Source organism: Myotis yumanensis, unplaced genomic scaffold (genome assembly GCF_028538775.1).
Source record: "Myotis yumanensis isolate MYYU_CA2020_CCGP unplaced genomic scaffold, mMyoYum1.0.hap1 SCAF_3, whole genome shotgun sequence".
In the NCBI taxonomy this organism is placed as follows: Eukaryota; Metazoa; Chordata; class Mammalia; order Chiroptera; family Vespertilionidae; genus Myotis; species Myotis yumanensis.
In genome coordinates this window covers 166,274,987-166,290,243 of record NW_027223754.1, presented here as the reverse complement: position 1 = coordinate 166,290,243, position 15,257 = coordinate 166,274,987, and the positions used below count along the sequence as shown (strand labels likewise).

Sequence of the window (15,257 nt, the reverse complement as noted above, 5' to 3'; positions counted from 1 at the left end):
TTTAATAGTAACTTCAGTGCTCTCTTCACTACAATTATAGATGTTGAATGGGACCTTCCCATCTACTCTTTAACTCTACGAACATCTTTTTTATGTAGGTAAAGGTCAGAAGTTTAGAATTCATTCTACACTGAATGTTTTAATGATTTAGTGCAGGGGTCCTCAAACTACAGCCCGCGGGCCACATGCAAATACAAATATTGTATTTGTTCCCGTTTTGTTTTTTTACTTCAAAATAAGATATGTGCAGTGTGCATAGGAATTTGTTCTTGGTTTTTTTTAAACTATAGTCCGGCCCTCCAGCAGTCTGAGGGACAGTGAACTGGCCCCCTGTTTAAAAAGTGTGAGGACTCCTGATTTAGTGGTTTCTTGCAGGATGTTCTCAAACACATTGTGGAGAGGTGTTTTCAGAACATATGAACATTTCCATTTGTCAGTGTTCTCAAAGCAATAGAGTTCACGTGTTCTTTCTCCCCCTCTGGGGAACTCTGACATGGCAAGGCTGTCTGGTTGGGCTGGAGGTTATTCCAGCCAAAATCTAAGTGCCCAGCAAGGACAGGAAGATAGGTTATTTTGGAAATTAATATAGGGGCACACGTCAAGAAAGGACTTGGAAGAGAGGAACTGAAGACTGAGGGGAGGGAGGTGTCAGTGTGAGGCCTTGGATGAGCCTGGGAAAGGCAGTGATCTGAGAGTAAGAAGGAAGTCGGGCCTTCAGCAGTCCACTGAAGCTGGCTAAGAGAACAGGCACCTCCATGAACAATCACAGCTATGTTTCTCCTCCCCGTTTTATCAAGTCCTTCCCGCCTCCCCCTTTTAGTTAGGGGAAAGACCAGACTAGTCAAAAGTTTTACTCCAAGTGACTAAGGAAGAGTGAGAGTGAACTGCAAGAAAATAGGAAAAATATGAAGCATGGAGGCAGGCAACACAACAGTCTGGTGGTGTTGGGAAAGCTGCAGAGGGGAAGCAGCCCCCCAAACAGTAGGCATGAAGCTCTTCAAGGCAACTCCCACGCAGGAAGAGCAAAGCCTTCGGGTTGTGCCAAGGCCTGCCAAGCAGTTCCCTCTCTCTGCCCCAGTGAAGCCCCAGGGCTGGAAGGCCATGTCAGTGGGTCAAAGACTGGTGGTTTCTCCCCTGTCAACTTTCCATATTTTCTCCCACGCTATTTCTTACTCTATATTCTTCATAACCTGCCAGATGCCCGACCTCTTCACCCTCTAAAGTGAATGCATCTGGTGGACCAGTTCGTGCCTAACCCCATCTGTGTGCATTTTCTCTGGCTCCCCCCAAATCACCAAATATTGTGAATTTGCCTGGGGGGGGGGGGGTCATTTTGCAGTCACCACCACCAGCTGGTTCCAGACTCAGCTGTCTAAATTTTAAGGGCTCAGCACTCTAAGGGTCTCCCAAGAGGAGACTTGGCACTTGAATAACCGAGACCAAGGGCTTCCTTAAATTTGGGCCCTAAGCCCTCACTCACCTGACCTGGCCTCCCCCTAAGCCTGGCCCAGCTCTATGCTCTGCTACCTCAGTCTCCAAGATGAGTTGAATCCCCAACTGACTGGGGAGTGACATCTGGGAGTCAGGACTTCAGGAGGGAGGCAGAGAGGCCTATGTTGTGATGCCTTGAAGGTTTATATTTCAGGAAGGATAGTGAGGGGACTTACACATGGCTGCCCTACCTCCTCTGGGATTTCCCTGATCTGTCTCGGGTCCCTACTCTATTGCAGTTTTTGTGTTGTTTTTTTAATCAGGACTGAATTGCTGAGAATGGGGGGAGAGTAGAGAAGGACCAACAAAGGAAGTCAGTGACTGAGTCAATACATTCTTTATTCAATGACAGGGATCATAAAGAGCGTATTATAGATCCCTAAGGATACAGATGAAGGTCCTTCGCTGAGTAATCTGTGGGAAGTTCACAGTCCATCTGAGGGAATTAAGTCAGACAATTGCTAGAAATCTGGCAGGCACGGAGCAAGTGGGGTTGGATGGCAAGTAGGCATATACCCACAATGCTTCCTGGAAAAGAGCACCTTGGCGCACAGTGTCATGAGGCATGGCAGGAAAGTGATGGCAGGAGAGGGCTCCGCTGCGGAACATGCTGAGGACAGGTCCATGATCACAATCTCCCAGGCCTGGAACAGCCAGTGCCTACCATGCAGCGAAGAGCTCAAAAAATGGCTTGTAGAATTGGAACTAGTTCTCAGGAGCCACAAGAGATAAAAAGGGTCTGAGTAAATCAAAATAGTGAGAAGTAAAAAGTTACATCAAGGGAGGAAGAGCCTGTAGGGAATGGAGTTGACAGTACCAGCAACTTTGGCCAAGTCCGGATATGAGAGAGATGCAGAATGGTAAGATGGCAGCTGAGCTGCTATAGCCAAGCCAAGAATTTGAGAAAAGAAAGTGGGAAGTATATGGAATGGAACCGTGCTTAGTAGGCTTAAGGCTGATAGAAAAGAAACTGGACGAGAGGAACTATGATGGAAGGAAGACAGGGATTGGGAAGAACAAACACCCTCAGGAAGGTGTGGTATTTCCCAGACAAAACAAAACAAAATACCGAACCAAACCAATCAATCTGAAAAAGAGAAGTGGAAGTTAAGAGTGTAGGAAGCTCCCCTGGCCAGTGTGGCTCAGTTGATTGGAGCGTTGTCCCATATACCAAAAGGTTGTAGGTTTGATTCCCTGCCAGGCAGGGCACACACACAGGTGGTGGGTTCGGTCCCAGGTCAGCGTGCGTGGAGGCAGACAATCGATGTTTCACTCTCACATTGATGTTTCTCCCTCTCTCTCTAAAATAAAATTTTTAAATAAATAAATAAATGAATGAATGAATAAATAAATAAATAAATAAATAAAACATGTCCTTTAAAAAAGAGTGGGGGATGAGCTCCTTTTATTGGGAATATGGAAGTGCTGATAGGAAGGGAAAGAGGGAGAGAGCCTAAGGTCTGGAGCTGAAGAAAGCAGTAGCCAAGCTTTTTTCTGCCTTAGGGGAGAGGGGCTGATCACCTCCCCCAAAGAGAGGTAGGTTCATTCTAACCTTTTGGCCTTGGAGATTCCCATAAGGGTGACAGGTTTGCAACTTTCATTTCAGCCTGTCCTTATGAGCAGGCCTCGGAGAGGAGCTGGAGGAGGTAACGATCCCTTCCTGAAGCCTGAATTGGACAGAATCTTCAAAGTAGGAGAATGTTGTGTTTTTTAAATAGACAATTTTTAAAGATTTTTTTTTTTTTACTGATTTTGAGAGAAAGGGGGAAAAGGAAGAGAGAGAGAAACATTGATGTGAGAGCGTAACAGCAATCAACTGCCTCCTGCACGATCCCCTGTAGGGATCAAGCTTACAACCCAGGCATGTGCCCTGACTGGGAATCGAACTGGCAACCTTTCTGTGCCCAACCAACTGAGCCACACTGACCAGGGCAGAAGAATGCATTTTTGACATAGGTGCCATGGCTTAATGGGTTACAACCTCTACCTAGTAGAGTCTGGGTTCAAATCTCCCTGGAGTCACATCTTACTAAATGAGCCTGGTTCCCTCTTATGTCCTCAGGGCTCCCTAATGCTCTGCTGCCCTTGCCCATACAGTAGACCAAATCCTGGTTAGAAATTCCTTGCATAGCACCTTATTGTTCTCCAATGCATTCTGAAGTTGGAAAACCTGGGTTAAGGGCTTGGGACAGTTGGCTTTACTCCCTACCTCTGTGCTGAATGTTCATCTAGTCTGCCTCCAGGGCAACTATTAGGCCCAGAAAAGGACCAGATAACTAGCAAAGGAGGATCATTTCCTTGGTTGTCAGTTTTTCAGCTTTACATTGGATTTCCCCTCTTTGGTGTGTCTGTTCCTTTTGTCCTTTCAGATTTTTGGACCCACAAATCCTGTGTCCACTTTAGAAGCTCCAGCCCCAATCAATCACAGCAACGTGGTAGTTGCCCCACCAGTTTCTGAAACTGGTGACTGACCCAGTCCTTTCATTGATTAAAGAGTGAAGGAAGGCCTTGGAACTCAAGAGGAACAGAACCGAAAAACAACTAGCTTGGAGAGGTTGCAGAAAATCAATCTGACAACATATATAAAGACCCCCTCTTTCCCCATTTGAAGTGGGTGCTGTACCGCTGATTGAAATGGAATTTGAATCTCTGAGCCAGAGGTTCTTAAACATTAGCATACCTCAGAGATCCAGAAAGACGGGCTAAAAGACTAATTGCTGGGCTCCCCTGCATTACCCCATCCCTAGTTTCTGATTCAGTGTGTTTGGGGTAGGGTAGAGCCTGAGAATTTGCATTTCTAAAACAAGCTGCCAGATGATGTTGATGCTGCTGGACCAAAGATCACACATTTTGAGAGTGTAGGCCTATTAGAGCATTCCAGGGGAAAGAAAGAAATTTTGCCAGCTCAGGATCTCTAAGGGGTCTAAGAGAATAGATTTTACTTTTCTGTTACTGCCTAGTGCCACTCACTCCCATCCAGAGATGGAAAGAACCTATCTTCTGGTACCTATGGTTCTGCGTCCGGGCTCACCCTGTCCTTGATATAAATAGATAACAGCAGTTTGATTGCACAAGTGCTGGAAAGGGAAGGATTTTGTCCCAAATTATATCACCCCTTCAGCTCCCTAAAGGCATAACATCATTTTAACAGGGGAAAAGATTTTCCTTCCACTTCCACTACCAGATATCAGAACACTTAAAATGGAAACAGATCTGGGTAAAGCTAACACTTTGGGTCACATTCTCCTGTGTAAGGGATTCTTTACAGAGATACTTTGATGGGATGCAAAGGGGAAGATACCTGCACCCTGAGTAGAGGTACCACAGAGGGGAAAAGGTGACAGGTTTCTTATATGGGACTTCCCTATTTTACATTTTGCACAGAGAGAACACAGAGACATTTTTTATTTAAAGCAGTTAGGATGGACATGTGGCAGAGGCAGTTGGAAGATGGGAGTTTGAGGCTGATTCCCTGTGGGAAAAATCATTCAAATCTACTTGCCCATATGATGGCTGTTGCTTATTTTATTTTTTGTCCAAAGGAAGTGGTGTTGGACCGAGGTAGAGAAGAAGAGTGGTACACCGGAAATGACCTAAAGGGATGCCCCTTCTGCAGAAGACCCTTAGACTCCATGATGCCTTTCATTTGGGTGCTATGACTGCACCTACACTTTAGGGGCTTCACTTTCTAGCCTTACAATTACTAAAACAGATTAAAGGCTGGAGGTTAACATCTAATTATTAAGAGTGTGATCTGATAGTATGGAGAGTCACCTCCTACAAGTCTTTAAAACAATGTTTGTGAGGAGCTGGACTTGTTAGTATACCATATCTTTAAGAAAAAAATAGAGTAGATTGTAAGCAATACCCTTCTAGTCATTATAGACCAGACTATTCTTATATCCTACTGCCTCTGGTATCTTATTCCTTAAAATATTTAGTGACCACTGCCTTGTACTTCTTGACATAAATATACTATAATGACCTTTCTTTGACCCCAGTTTAAGTGATTCCATGGGTAGACTAAATGTGTATGAAAAACTGAGTGAATTGCTAATGTATATTTTTTCAAAAATGAGTTCCTGGTTTTTATCAGATCTTCAAAAACAGTATGTGATCCAAAACAGGTTCTGAACCACTGCTTAATAGAGCTGATTTGCATGAATGAATGAGGCAGAGTGGGAGGGTTAAAGAAATGGCATAGTCCAGTTTTACTACTGGAAGGCAATACTTTTCTATTCCTTGGGGCATCTCCTAATACTGATCCTAGAACACTCCTGTCTATGAGAACCTAGAACAAGGCGCCTTACAAAGGACTGGCCATTTTGCTCTAGTCATATCAACACAAGCAAGAGAAGTGCATACCAGGCAAAGAAGGAAGACTGCTCTGAGCAGCAGAAGGCAGGGACTGGGCTGATCAAGTCATATCCACTCTAAGAAGCCCATTCAGCAAAATGACCTTATTTTCAAGTCCATATGGGTCCAGGGCTCTGAGGAGCTGTGATTCACCCCATGTTCCCTAAGCAAATGGGACAGTCATGAAATTAGACTGTTGCAGCTCACTTTATCACCTCTCTGGTTAATTCCACCAATTGTGGTTGAAAGATAAGTCTATTAAGGAAAACCCAGAATTTAAGCATTAAAGAGAAAAATACTGACTTTCATCCTCTCTGCTCCTCTCCACGCCTCTCCCTCCCTAACCCCAAACTGCTCTTACATACAAGATAATTTTTAAATTATAACACTGGTATTAACACATCATCAATAAAGAGAAACAATGATCAACTCATCAACGCACAGATGCTAGAATATTATGCAAGTCCTGGAGTTAAGAGTCTTAGCATGGACACTTTCCCAGAATTGTGAGAAAAACCAATTGGAAAGCTCATTACCCTGCATCAGCTGCAAAACTAAACCACAGCCATTTCCCCCAAAGTTCTGTTTCGGAGAGAATAAGATCCTCAAGAATAACTCTGCCCCCTTGATGAGGCCATCAAAGTCAAACAAGAGTAATGAAAACAACCTGTAAGCACTGTGATTCCTGCCCTAATTTCTCAGCACTTAAAACAAGACAAGGAAACACACCACACAACAAAAACAAAAAACCCTCACTCAGCATAAAGCTTCTATATGCATCTTGCTTGAAATCAACAAGAAAGAGCCCACCTCACTGAGGATGTTTCTTTCTCTCTCCCCCCAAGCAAAAAGAATCTGTGGCCCAGGGATTCGGACATGGAATATATATCCACTTGTCTTGATCTCAGTGACATTCAAGAAGTCTTTATACCTCAATTTCCACAACACTACCCATCACATAATCCTTTCCACTAGGGCTCCCTTAATAGATCAGCTTACTTCCTATCTTGAAACAAAACAAAAACCCCATAAAATCCCCACTACCCTCATCACCAGAACACAGCCCCTAGAAAATCTAGCTTTTACAGTTTGCACTTTGCATGCTCTCTTCAAAGACCCTGCACACAGTTACACATCAACACATAAAGACGCAGTCAAGAGAAGAGGGGGACTGTCCAAGGAGATGAAGTTTTTTCTTCTGTGTGAGTCTGGATTACTTGGGAGTATAAGGTCCATCTCTTAGCATGGTAGTATGATCTCTCAGCTGGATATACATATGTGCAGGATAAAGGACTAGGAATCATGGGTGAAAAGGTTATTATTTCTATTTTTCATCAGGTGGGGTTGAGAGGTGTGGATGTATATTTGGATGATTGGAGAAAAGGTGATGGACCCACACAGGAATGAGATCTGCCCTTCAGCTTTCACTTGGATAAAAAAGGGGTCTCTTTTCTGTTTCCTCATTACTCTAACCCAGTGTTATCAGAGCGTTTCATGGAGTCACCAGTTCTGTGGGATGTGAGATAGAAAGAATACTGAGGTCAAATACATTTAGGAAACGTTGCATTAAGAGGCTCAAAATTTGCTTTACTGCATACATTTTCAGAGCCTTTAATATGCCAACATGGTCTTTCTCTCTCTCCATATATAATGTAAAGAGAATATAAGAGTTATAGTATACAGTGGTGATACTAAAAATATTTAAATATTTAACTGGTATGGCATAGGCTCCAATCACATCAGAATGGACCTCAGCCATAAACCGCTGGTACCACTGTACCCTTGAGAATGGGCCTAGGCTGAATATCAGCCCATGTAGTAAGCATTGTTTCCCAAAAATTTTGCCCAAAGAACTCTATTTTATGTGGTATCTCACAGAAGTGGTGAAAAATGCTCTGGCCCATGCTGAAACCTCATCTTTCTAGGGATGAGGCCAGGGCTCATGATCCTGGCCATCGGGGGCAGGAGGGGGGCACCTCTGGCAGAGACTCCTGGCAGCACCAGCTGATAGATGTGACCACAGCTACAGTAAAAACAGAAATCAGAAGACAGATGTCCCTCTGTCCCAGCTGCTCCTGGGACTCTGTCCCTGATGGGTCAGCAGGTGCCTGTCCAGGTGATGTTTACGGCCAAAGCTCTTCTCACAGCGAGGGCACTGGAAGGGCTTCTCCCCAGTGTGGGTTAGCCAGTGTCTCACCAGGTGGTGCCGTCGGCCAAAGCTCTTCCCACACTCAGTGCACACGTGGCACTTTGGCACCGGTGGGGTGTGCTGCCGTTTCCTAGCCCCAGGGCTCTCTCCAGCTTCTTGGCCTTTGCAGGATTTGCCTTCCGCATGCATTCTCTGGTGGCTGGCCAGATGGGAGCTGCATTGGAAATTCTTGCCACACTCAGAACACCTGCTGGGCTTGTCGTGCATGTGGGTTTTCTGGTGCCGGATCAGGTGATGTCTTCGCCCAAAGCTCTTTTCACACTTGAGGCAGCTATAGGGCCTCTCCCCGGTGTGAGTTTGCTGGTGCCTGGCAAGGTGGGAGCCCCACACAAACTGTTTCCCACATTGGGGGCATGTGTGTGGTCTTAACAGGGAATCCATCTCTGTGCTACACAGAAGACTTGAGAAGCTCTCTTCCTGAAGAAATGGTGGGCCCAGGAGCATTCCTCTGGAGCTTCTGGGCATGGAATCCCAGCTCTCCTCCTGCTCCGGGTTCCAGAGAACAGTATCTTCAGACACACTAGATAACATCCTGGGAGGTTCTGCTTCTAGTTCAGGGGTATCCCCCTCATGCTCACTTCCATCTCCTGTGGAGAAGGGAAAATACCAACCCCAAGATGGGAGTCACCAGAGAGGACCTCAGGACCCAAGTCACAGGTGAGGTTATATGATGTCTGTTAGGGCCTAAACCTCACCCAACAAGGACTGAGAGAACAGATTTTAATGTTGTACAAGACAGTGCAAGAGGTGTAGAAGTTAGAAGCCTAGGCTTAGGAGACAGACTACCTAATTTTGAATCTCAGCTTTCCTACTTAATTTCTGTTAGTCTTCATTTCTTTTGTAAAATGTAAATAATTATAAGATAGATAGCACAGTATCTGCACATAGTAACCACTTAGTAAATGGTCTGTGCTATTGTGATTATTTATTTATTACTGTTACTTATTTACCACTGATCTTTACTATTAATTACCATCTTCCTGCCTAAGCATAAATGGAGAGTTAAGGAATGTGCTGCAGTCATCACGGGCTGGCTGGCCACCTGTCAACAATACCAGAGACACTGCAGAAGCCCTTTCTATAAGAGGTGGGAAGCTGAACAACAACAACACCAACAGTCATAGCAGCAACTAGTGTTTATTGAGTGCTTTTTATGTACGTTGTGGTATTGTTCTATTATGTTAACATATTTAAATCTCACAATAACGTATACGTGAGGAACCCAAAGAGAGGTTAATCACTTTTCTAAGGTCCTGAATTCAAATCCATGAAGTTTAGCTCCAGAAACCTGCCTTCTAAAACCTTTCCGCTATACTGTCTTGCTTTTGAAAAAAAAAGACCTCTAAACCTTTTGATTCTACAGCTCTCCAAGGCAGAGGAAGGATTAGAGCAGCGGTTCTCAACCTGTGGGTTGCGACCCCTTTGGTGGCCAAACGACCCTTTCACAGGGGTCACCTAAGACCATCCTGCATATCAGATATTTACATTACGATTCATAACAGTGGAAACATTACAGTTATGAAGTAGCAACGAAAATAATTTTATGGTTGGGTCACAACATGAGGAACTGTACTTAAAGGGCCAGAAGGTTGAGAACCACTGGATTAGAGGGACATGGAATGATCACATTCCAAGAGGGATGAAGGCCATGCCTGAAAGTCCACTCAAGGCTCTTACCTGTATATGTTACCCTCAGGATGTCCCTCTCCTCTAAGTCCTGTGGGTCAGGGACCCACTGTTCCTCCCCTCCTTCTACTTGAGAAAGCATGTCCAGCTTAGGAATTGGAAATCCTGCCCATGGGAAAGGAAAATAGGGATGTCAATTAGTACATCGGTAATTCTATATTTCTGAGAAAAGCTGTTTCCTATATTATTCCTTAGAACTCTAGATAAAAGGCCAGATACAAGCTTCACCCTCCTCATCCCCTCCCATTTTTTAAGTTGCTCCCCCCGCGCCGCCCCCCTCCAGAAAATCACACACTATTCCCCAATGTGTGTGTTCTCTGCCACTTATATTTCAAATATTTCCAACCCAAGTGTCCTTTCTGGTCACAACTTCATTTATTTAGCTCTAACACAGCTATCTCTCCATCCCTCCCCCTCCTCAACTCCCATCTTTCCCTAGATGGTTTCTGAGTTTCCAAGGACTCAGTTCTATCTCTTAGATGTCCTGCTCTCTGTTTTGTAAGAACCTGCAAATTCCCAACTGAGAGGAGTCTAAAGTTCTCTTCTCCATGATTCAGCATTATTTTGCTGCTGTCTTTAAAAATGATGCCTCACTTCCATTCTCCTTGAATTAGTCCTAGTGCTCTTTTTCTGGTGGAAGGAAGACAGATCCCCTGACAAGTGAAGAACCCTTGACAGACACTATCCAACATGCTAAAGCACAGGGCTCATCCTCCCAGAGGACAATCTTTTAGTGGCTGGGGAAGATCATGCTTACTTAGAGAGACCACTATCCCACAGTTTTCTTGCATGACATATTCTCCATAAAAGTCTGTCTGAGAAGGGTCCAGGCTCCGCCACTCCTCCTGAGAGAAGCACAGTGACACATCCTTGATGGTTACCAGGCCCTGAAACAAAATGTGGCATCATCTGTCACCAGCTGTTCCTTAAGGAAAAATGTGATCCCAATATAAAAGGATGGGGCAGTAGAAGAGAGAGGGCAAGAGAATATCTGGAAAAATAATTACCCAGTGGCCCCTGGGTAGGGCCCTGGGTGAAGGGGAAATGAGGAGAGGGGTAAAGGTAATGGTCAGTAAGTGAGGTTAGTGTCTCCAGAGGAGTCTCCCAAATGGGACTAAAAGTCGGAGACACCAGAAAATCATTGCTCTCTCTGTTTAACTGTATGTGTCTGACCAGTCTCTTCTCACCGGCCTTATTATTTCCATTGAAAAAATTGTGTATTATGCTCTCCTTCCTCCACTTGACCATTCCTTTTCTATCAGCACAAAATGATATAGATATGATAAGGACACATATGTAATACCTTAATCAATAAAGAAAAAAAATTTTTTTAAAAGGATATAGATAAAACATTCACCCTCACACCCACCACCATGCCATATCCTTATCTTCCGAGGCAGCATAGTATGGTGTTTAGGAGTCCAGATTCTGGAGCCAAATAACTCCTAGCTCTGCCATTTACTAGTATTATGGCCTTACACACATGCCTTAGTCTCTTCCTGCCCTTTTCCATAAATGCCCCATCATCCACCCAATCTTGCCTACTTTATGCTCTTCCAAGCTTCCTTCAGGCTCTCTTTTCCTAATCTTCACAAATTTATCTCTTAAAGAATATTAATGAATTGTTCTTAAAATCTTCCTGTGGATAGCACAGCTATCTAATAAAAACAACCACACACCTAACTTCTTGGAATTCTCCTCTTCTTGTTATATCTTCATTCATTTTTAAAGGATATCTTGAGCCTCTTGGAAAGGGATAGAATCTATTCACTTATAAGATGAACATACTATTCGTGATCATGTGAAATAACAATTCAGTGGGAGGATGCTAAGGCTTACAGAAAGGCAGCAGTGAGGAGACCCCTGGGAGAGGCCAAAGGCAGCACACAGCCCACCTGTGATCCGGCTGCAAGAAGTGCAGCTGCCATCTCCCAATCTCCGGTGCTCCCCTCCTGGGGAACGGCAGGAACCCAGGGAGCCGACTGAGCTGGTGAGGGGAGAGAGGAACCATTAGAGGTGTACCATTCATCCTTTCCCAATAAGAGCCTAGGCCCCATTTTAGAGGGGCTTAAGGGTCATGGTTTTTCTCTATCTATGCCCATTGGTAAAACTCAAATGCAGAAATACAGTAGAAGAGACTTTCGCTCAAAATGTTCAGTAAGAGTATTGAGTGACTTTTAGTAGATCTTTCCTGTCATCCATCTCTACCACAGTGGCTATGGTATGAATTTATATTATTTAAATGTAATTTTCATCTTGTAAAGTGTATCTTACTGGGTGTGTTCTCCAATAGTAATCAGTGTTGCTGTCACTTCCTTAGTCTCCCACATTTGGTACCACTAAGATGCACTTGCAGCATGTGGAGGGAGTGGTTATGTAAGAAATGGAGAAAACCCAGTTGTGTGGCATGCAGAATACAGGAGCTCCTTGTATTCCTGTGACCAGGGCCAAGGAAGAATGGACTAGCTGTGATATTGATTATGCTGTTCAGTTCAAGGCAACTGGGGATTTTCAACTCTACTTTCTGAACAGAGATTAGGAGACTACTCTGCACTGTGCTCCCCCCACACACATCCTCCAGATTCTCACCCTTTTCCTGAAGGGACTGTGGCTCTTCTTCAAGGTCACAGCACAGGTGTTCCAGTGGCCCCGGTGCCATTCTCCATGGCCCCTCCTCTTGGCTTCCCCTTTCCACCTGGGGCTCTGCTCCATCCAGCTGGACATTCATCGACTCCCATCCTGGCCCTAGGGCTGCTGTCTGTTCTGAAAGCATTTTTGCTGCGAACCCAAATTGTGACCTGGAACAAATTCATATCAACAGTTCCCATGAAAATGGAAAGGGATGATATTCCTAAGGGAGTTAGGGAGACAGCCAAGGGATAAAAGATGAAACTAGATAATAAGAGCTTGATGGAAGATGAACTTTAAAAGCTTGATATAGTCCAATCAACTGAGCCTGAGCCAAGCTTCTTGCAGGAACTAAGAAATGAACAGGTGCCACAGAGCAAACTCACTAATGGCTATTTTGGGAACCTTGTGATAGAAATAGAATATCCCTGAAGGCTACAAGAACTTCATTTAAGAAAAATAAAGTTCTAATGGAACAATCCTGGAAATTCAAAAGCTATCCATTAATTCCAACCACTGAAAATACAGTAAACAATCTGGAAACATCCAGGAAGGAATGCACACAGACTTGCACCCAACAAAAATGGATATAATCACTTATAAGATTTTCTGCCACAAATTCCATTCACATTGATTAGTTTAGATAGAATGAAATTATTACTATACGTAAAAGTCCCAGCCAAAGCATGTATTTGTGTCAAGAGCACTTTTGTTTCTAACAGAAAAAAAACAAAAGTGAAGAAAACAGGAAATATGGCCATTGGGGGAAAGTTAAAAACATGGACATAGTTTTGTGTTGGTTAAGGAAGACTAATGAATGATACTACCAATGAATAAAAAGAGAAACGTTTTCGATTTCTATACAGATCTCTTGTGTGTGTGTGTGTGTGTGTGTGTGTGTTTTAAGATCCTCACCCAAGGACATGCTTATTGACTTTAGAAAGAGAGAGAGGCAGGAGGAAAGAAGGAAGGGGGGGAGGGAGGGAGGGAGGGAGGGAGGGAGGGAGAGAGAGAGAAAGAAACATCCATGTGAGAGAGAAACACCAATCATGTGAGAGAGAACCATCGATCGGTGTACAAGATGATGCTCCAACTAACTGAGCCACACCGGCCAGGGCCAGATCTCTTCTTTTGATGGCGAGAGAAGAGGTTTAAGTTTTTTAAAATTCTTCATAATAATCCAGCAGTGCGCAGGACTGGGTGTGTGGGCTCTCCTTTTCTCTGGACATCTTAAGAGCAGGACTGGTCCCACCTGTGTTGTGATACAGGCCTTGCTGTCTTACGGCAGAGAAACAGTCTGTGACACTTCAGAGTCCCTTGCTCCTTGGCAGAGCTTTGGTAACTACTCTGGCTCACTCATGTCTACCCAACAACATTTGCAAGAACCCAAGATCCCAGGATGGGTAATGACAGATATCAAGCTGTTTATTTTCTTGCCATTTCTCTTTGACAAAAGAGGTAGGTGGGAACCCTAAGCCCAATGCACAGAAAGGGAACAAATTCCCCAGACACCCCAGGGCCTCACGGGAGCATCCTGGACTGAGTCCCAGTTTAGGTTTCCTTTTCAGAGACATCTCCTAAGAAAGGAAAATACCCAATAAAGCAAGAAAGAGAAACGTCCATTTTCGTTCTCTCCTCTGAATTCTGGCCCCTGTACCCGCTCCACTTCTAACGTATAAGGCACCAATGCATCCTCTTCACCAGAGGTCCTCCCTGTTCTCTAGCTCCCGTCACAAATCCTCCCCGAGGACTTCACCTCGAGCTAAGTATCTGGGCACCTGCCTCAAACCTACTTCTCCACCACCTCCCAGCAGCAGGGTCCCTGGAGAGGAGGCCTCTCCCGCAGAGCCCACGGGGCCAGCTGTGAGCCCCCGCAGACCACTGACCAGACCCGCACAAGTGCCGGCAAAAAACCTCGGCACAGGGCGGAGGGCGGAGGCGCCTGTCCTCGGCGGCACCTCCCCAGACGTTCGCGCTCTCGGAGCACGCACCTGGTGGTTCAGGTGTCCGCCCTAACCGCTTTCTCCGGTCCCAGGATGACCCCAGGCCTAACTGGAGCCGGGTTCTCGGTTTTCCACTCCATCCTCTTTCTCCCAGACCTGGGGGGCGGGGGGAGGAGGGCGTGGCCGGCACGTGCAGAAGTTAGTTTTTGCAGCCAGTGCAGCTGGACGGAGAAAGGGCCACGGAATTGAAACGCGTCGCCCAAGGGCACAGGGACGAGCGCGCTCGGCGGAGAGCCTGGCCCCCGCCCCGGGCGGGCGTCGGCCGCTGGCGCCGCTCCGGGGAGGGTGGCTTCCTCCCTCCTCTGGTCGCCGTGCCCCGGAGGGTCCGATTTCAGAGTCTCCGAGGCGGGCGGAGCGGGGGCCGGGGAGGGGGGGTCAGAAGACAGGGTTCCCGAGACCTGGGGCAAGAGCGAGGGAAGAGAAAGGGCCCCGGGCAACCTGCGCGCGAGTGACAGCGACGCCGGGGACGAGGGACACGGGGCGGCGGGCGGGCAACCATGTCCGGGGGGGTGGGGGGGCCGACCCCGGGGAAGGCAGCGACCCGGAGGCCGCGGCGCTTCTCCTCCCCGCCCCCACGGGTGACCGGCCCCCTCCCGCCGCCCCGGGGAGCCAGGCGTCCCTCCCTCCACTCGCGACTGCCGCCCGCCCGCCCCCACTCACCCGGTCGGCCTGGCCCGCGGCCCGGGGCCTCCTCCGGGCACCGCCCGCCCCTCCCTCCCTCCGCCCGGCGCCTCGCCGGAGCTGCAGCCGCGGAGCCAGCGCCTGGCGGAGACGGCCCGGCGCGCGGCGGGGCGGGCACAGGAAATCCCGCCCGCTTCCGGGGCTCGGCGGCCGCGGCGGCGCGGGGCGTGCGGGGGGCGGGCCGCGGGGCCCAGACGCCAGCT

The 15,257-nt window shown here is 46.6% G+C and overlaps 1 protein-coding gene across 2 annotated transcripts; it reads right to left on the bottom strand.

The window, feature by feature from the left end:
* Window positions 1-1,813: 1,813 nt before the first annotated feature.
* On the bottom strand, window positions 1,814-15,104 carry ZNF641 (zinc finger protein 641). Of its 2 annotated transcripts, none has more exons than XM_070410334.1 (6): window positions 15,034-15,104; window positions 12,332-12,540; window positions 11,638-11,729; window positions 10,500-10,629; window positions 9,734-9,847; window positions 1,814-8,643 (listed from the first exon to the last, which is right to left on the bottom strand). In XM_070410334.1, exons 2-6 carry the CDS (start codon window positions 12,513-12,515, stop codon window positions 7,889-7,891), a joined length of 1,275 nt encoding a protein of 424 aa, XP_070266435.1. In that variant the 5' UTR covers window positions 12,516-12,540; window positions 15,034-15,104; the 3' UTR covers window positions 1,814-7,888. The 2 variants fall into 2 exon arrangements, with proteins under 2 accessions (XP_070266435.1, XP_070266436.1); XM_070410335.1 differs by lacking the exon at window positions 15,034-15,104 and adding an exon at window positions 13,434-13,455.
* Between the last annotated feature and the right edge of the window lie 153 nt (window positions 15,105-15,257).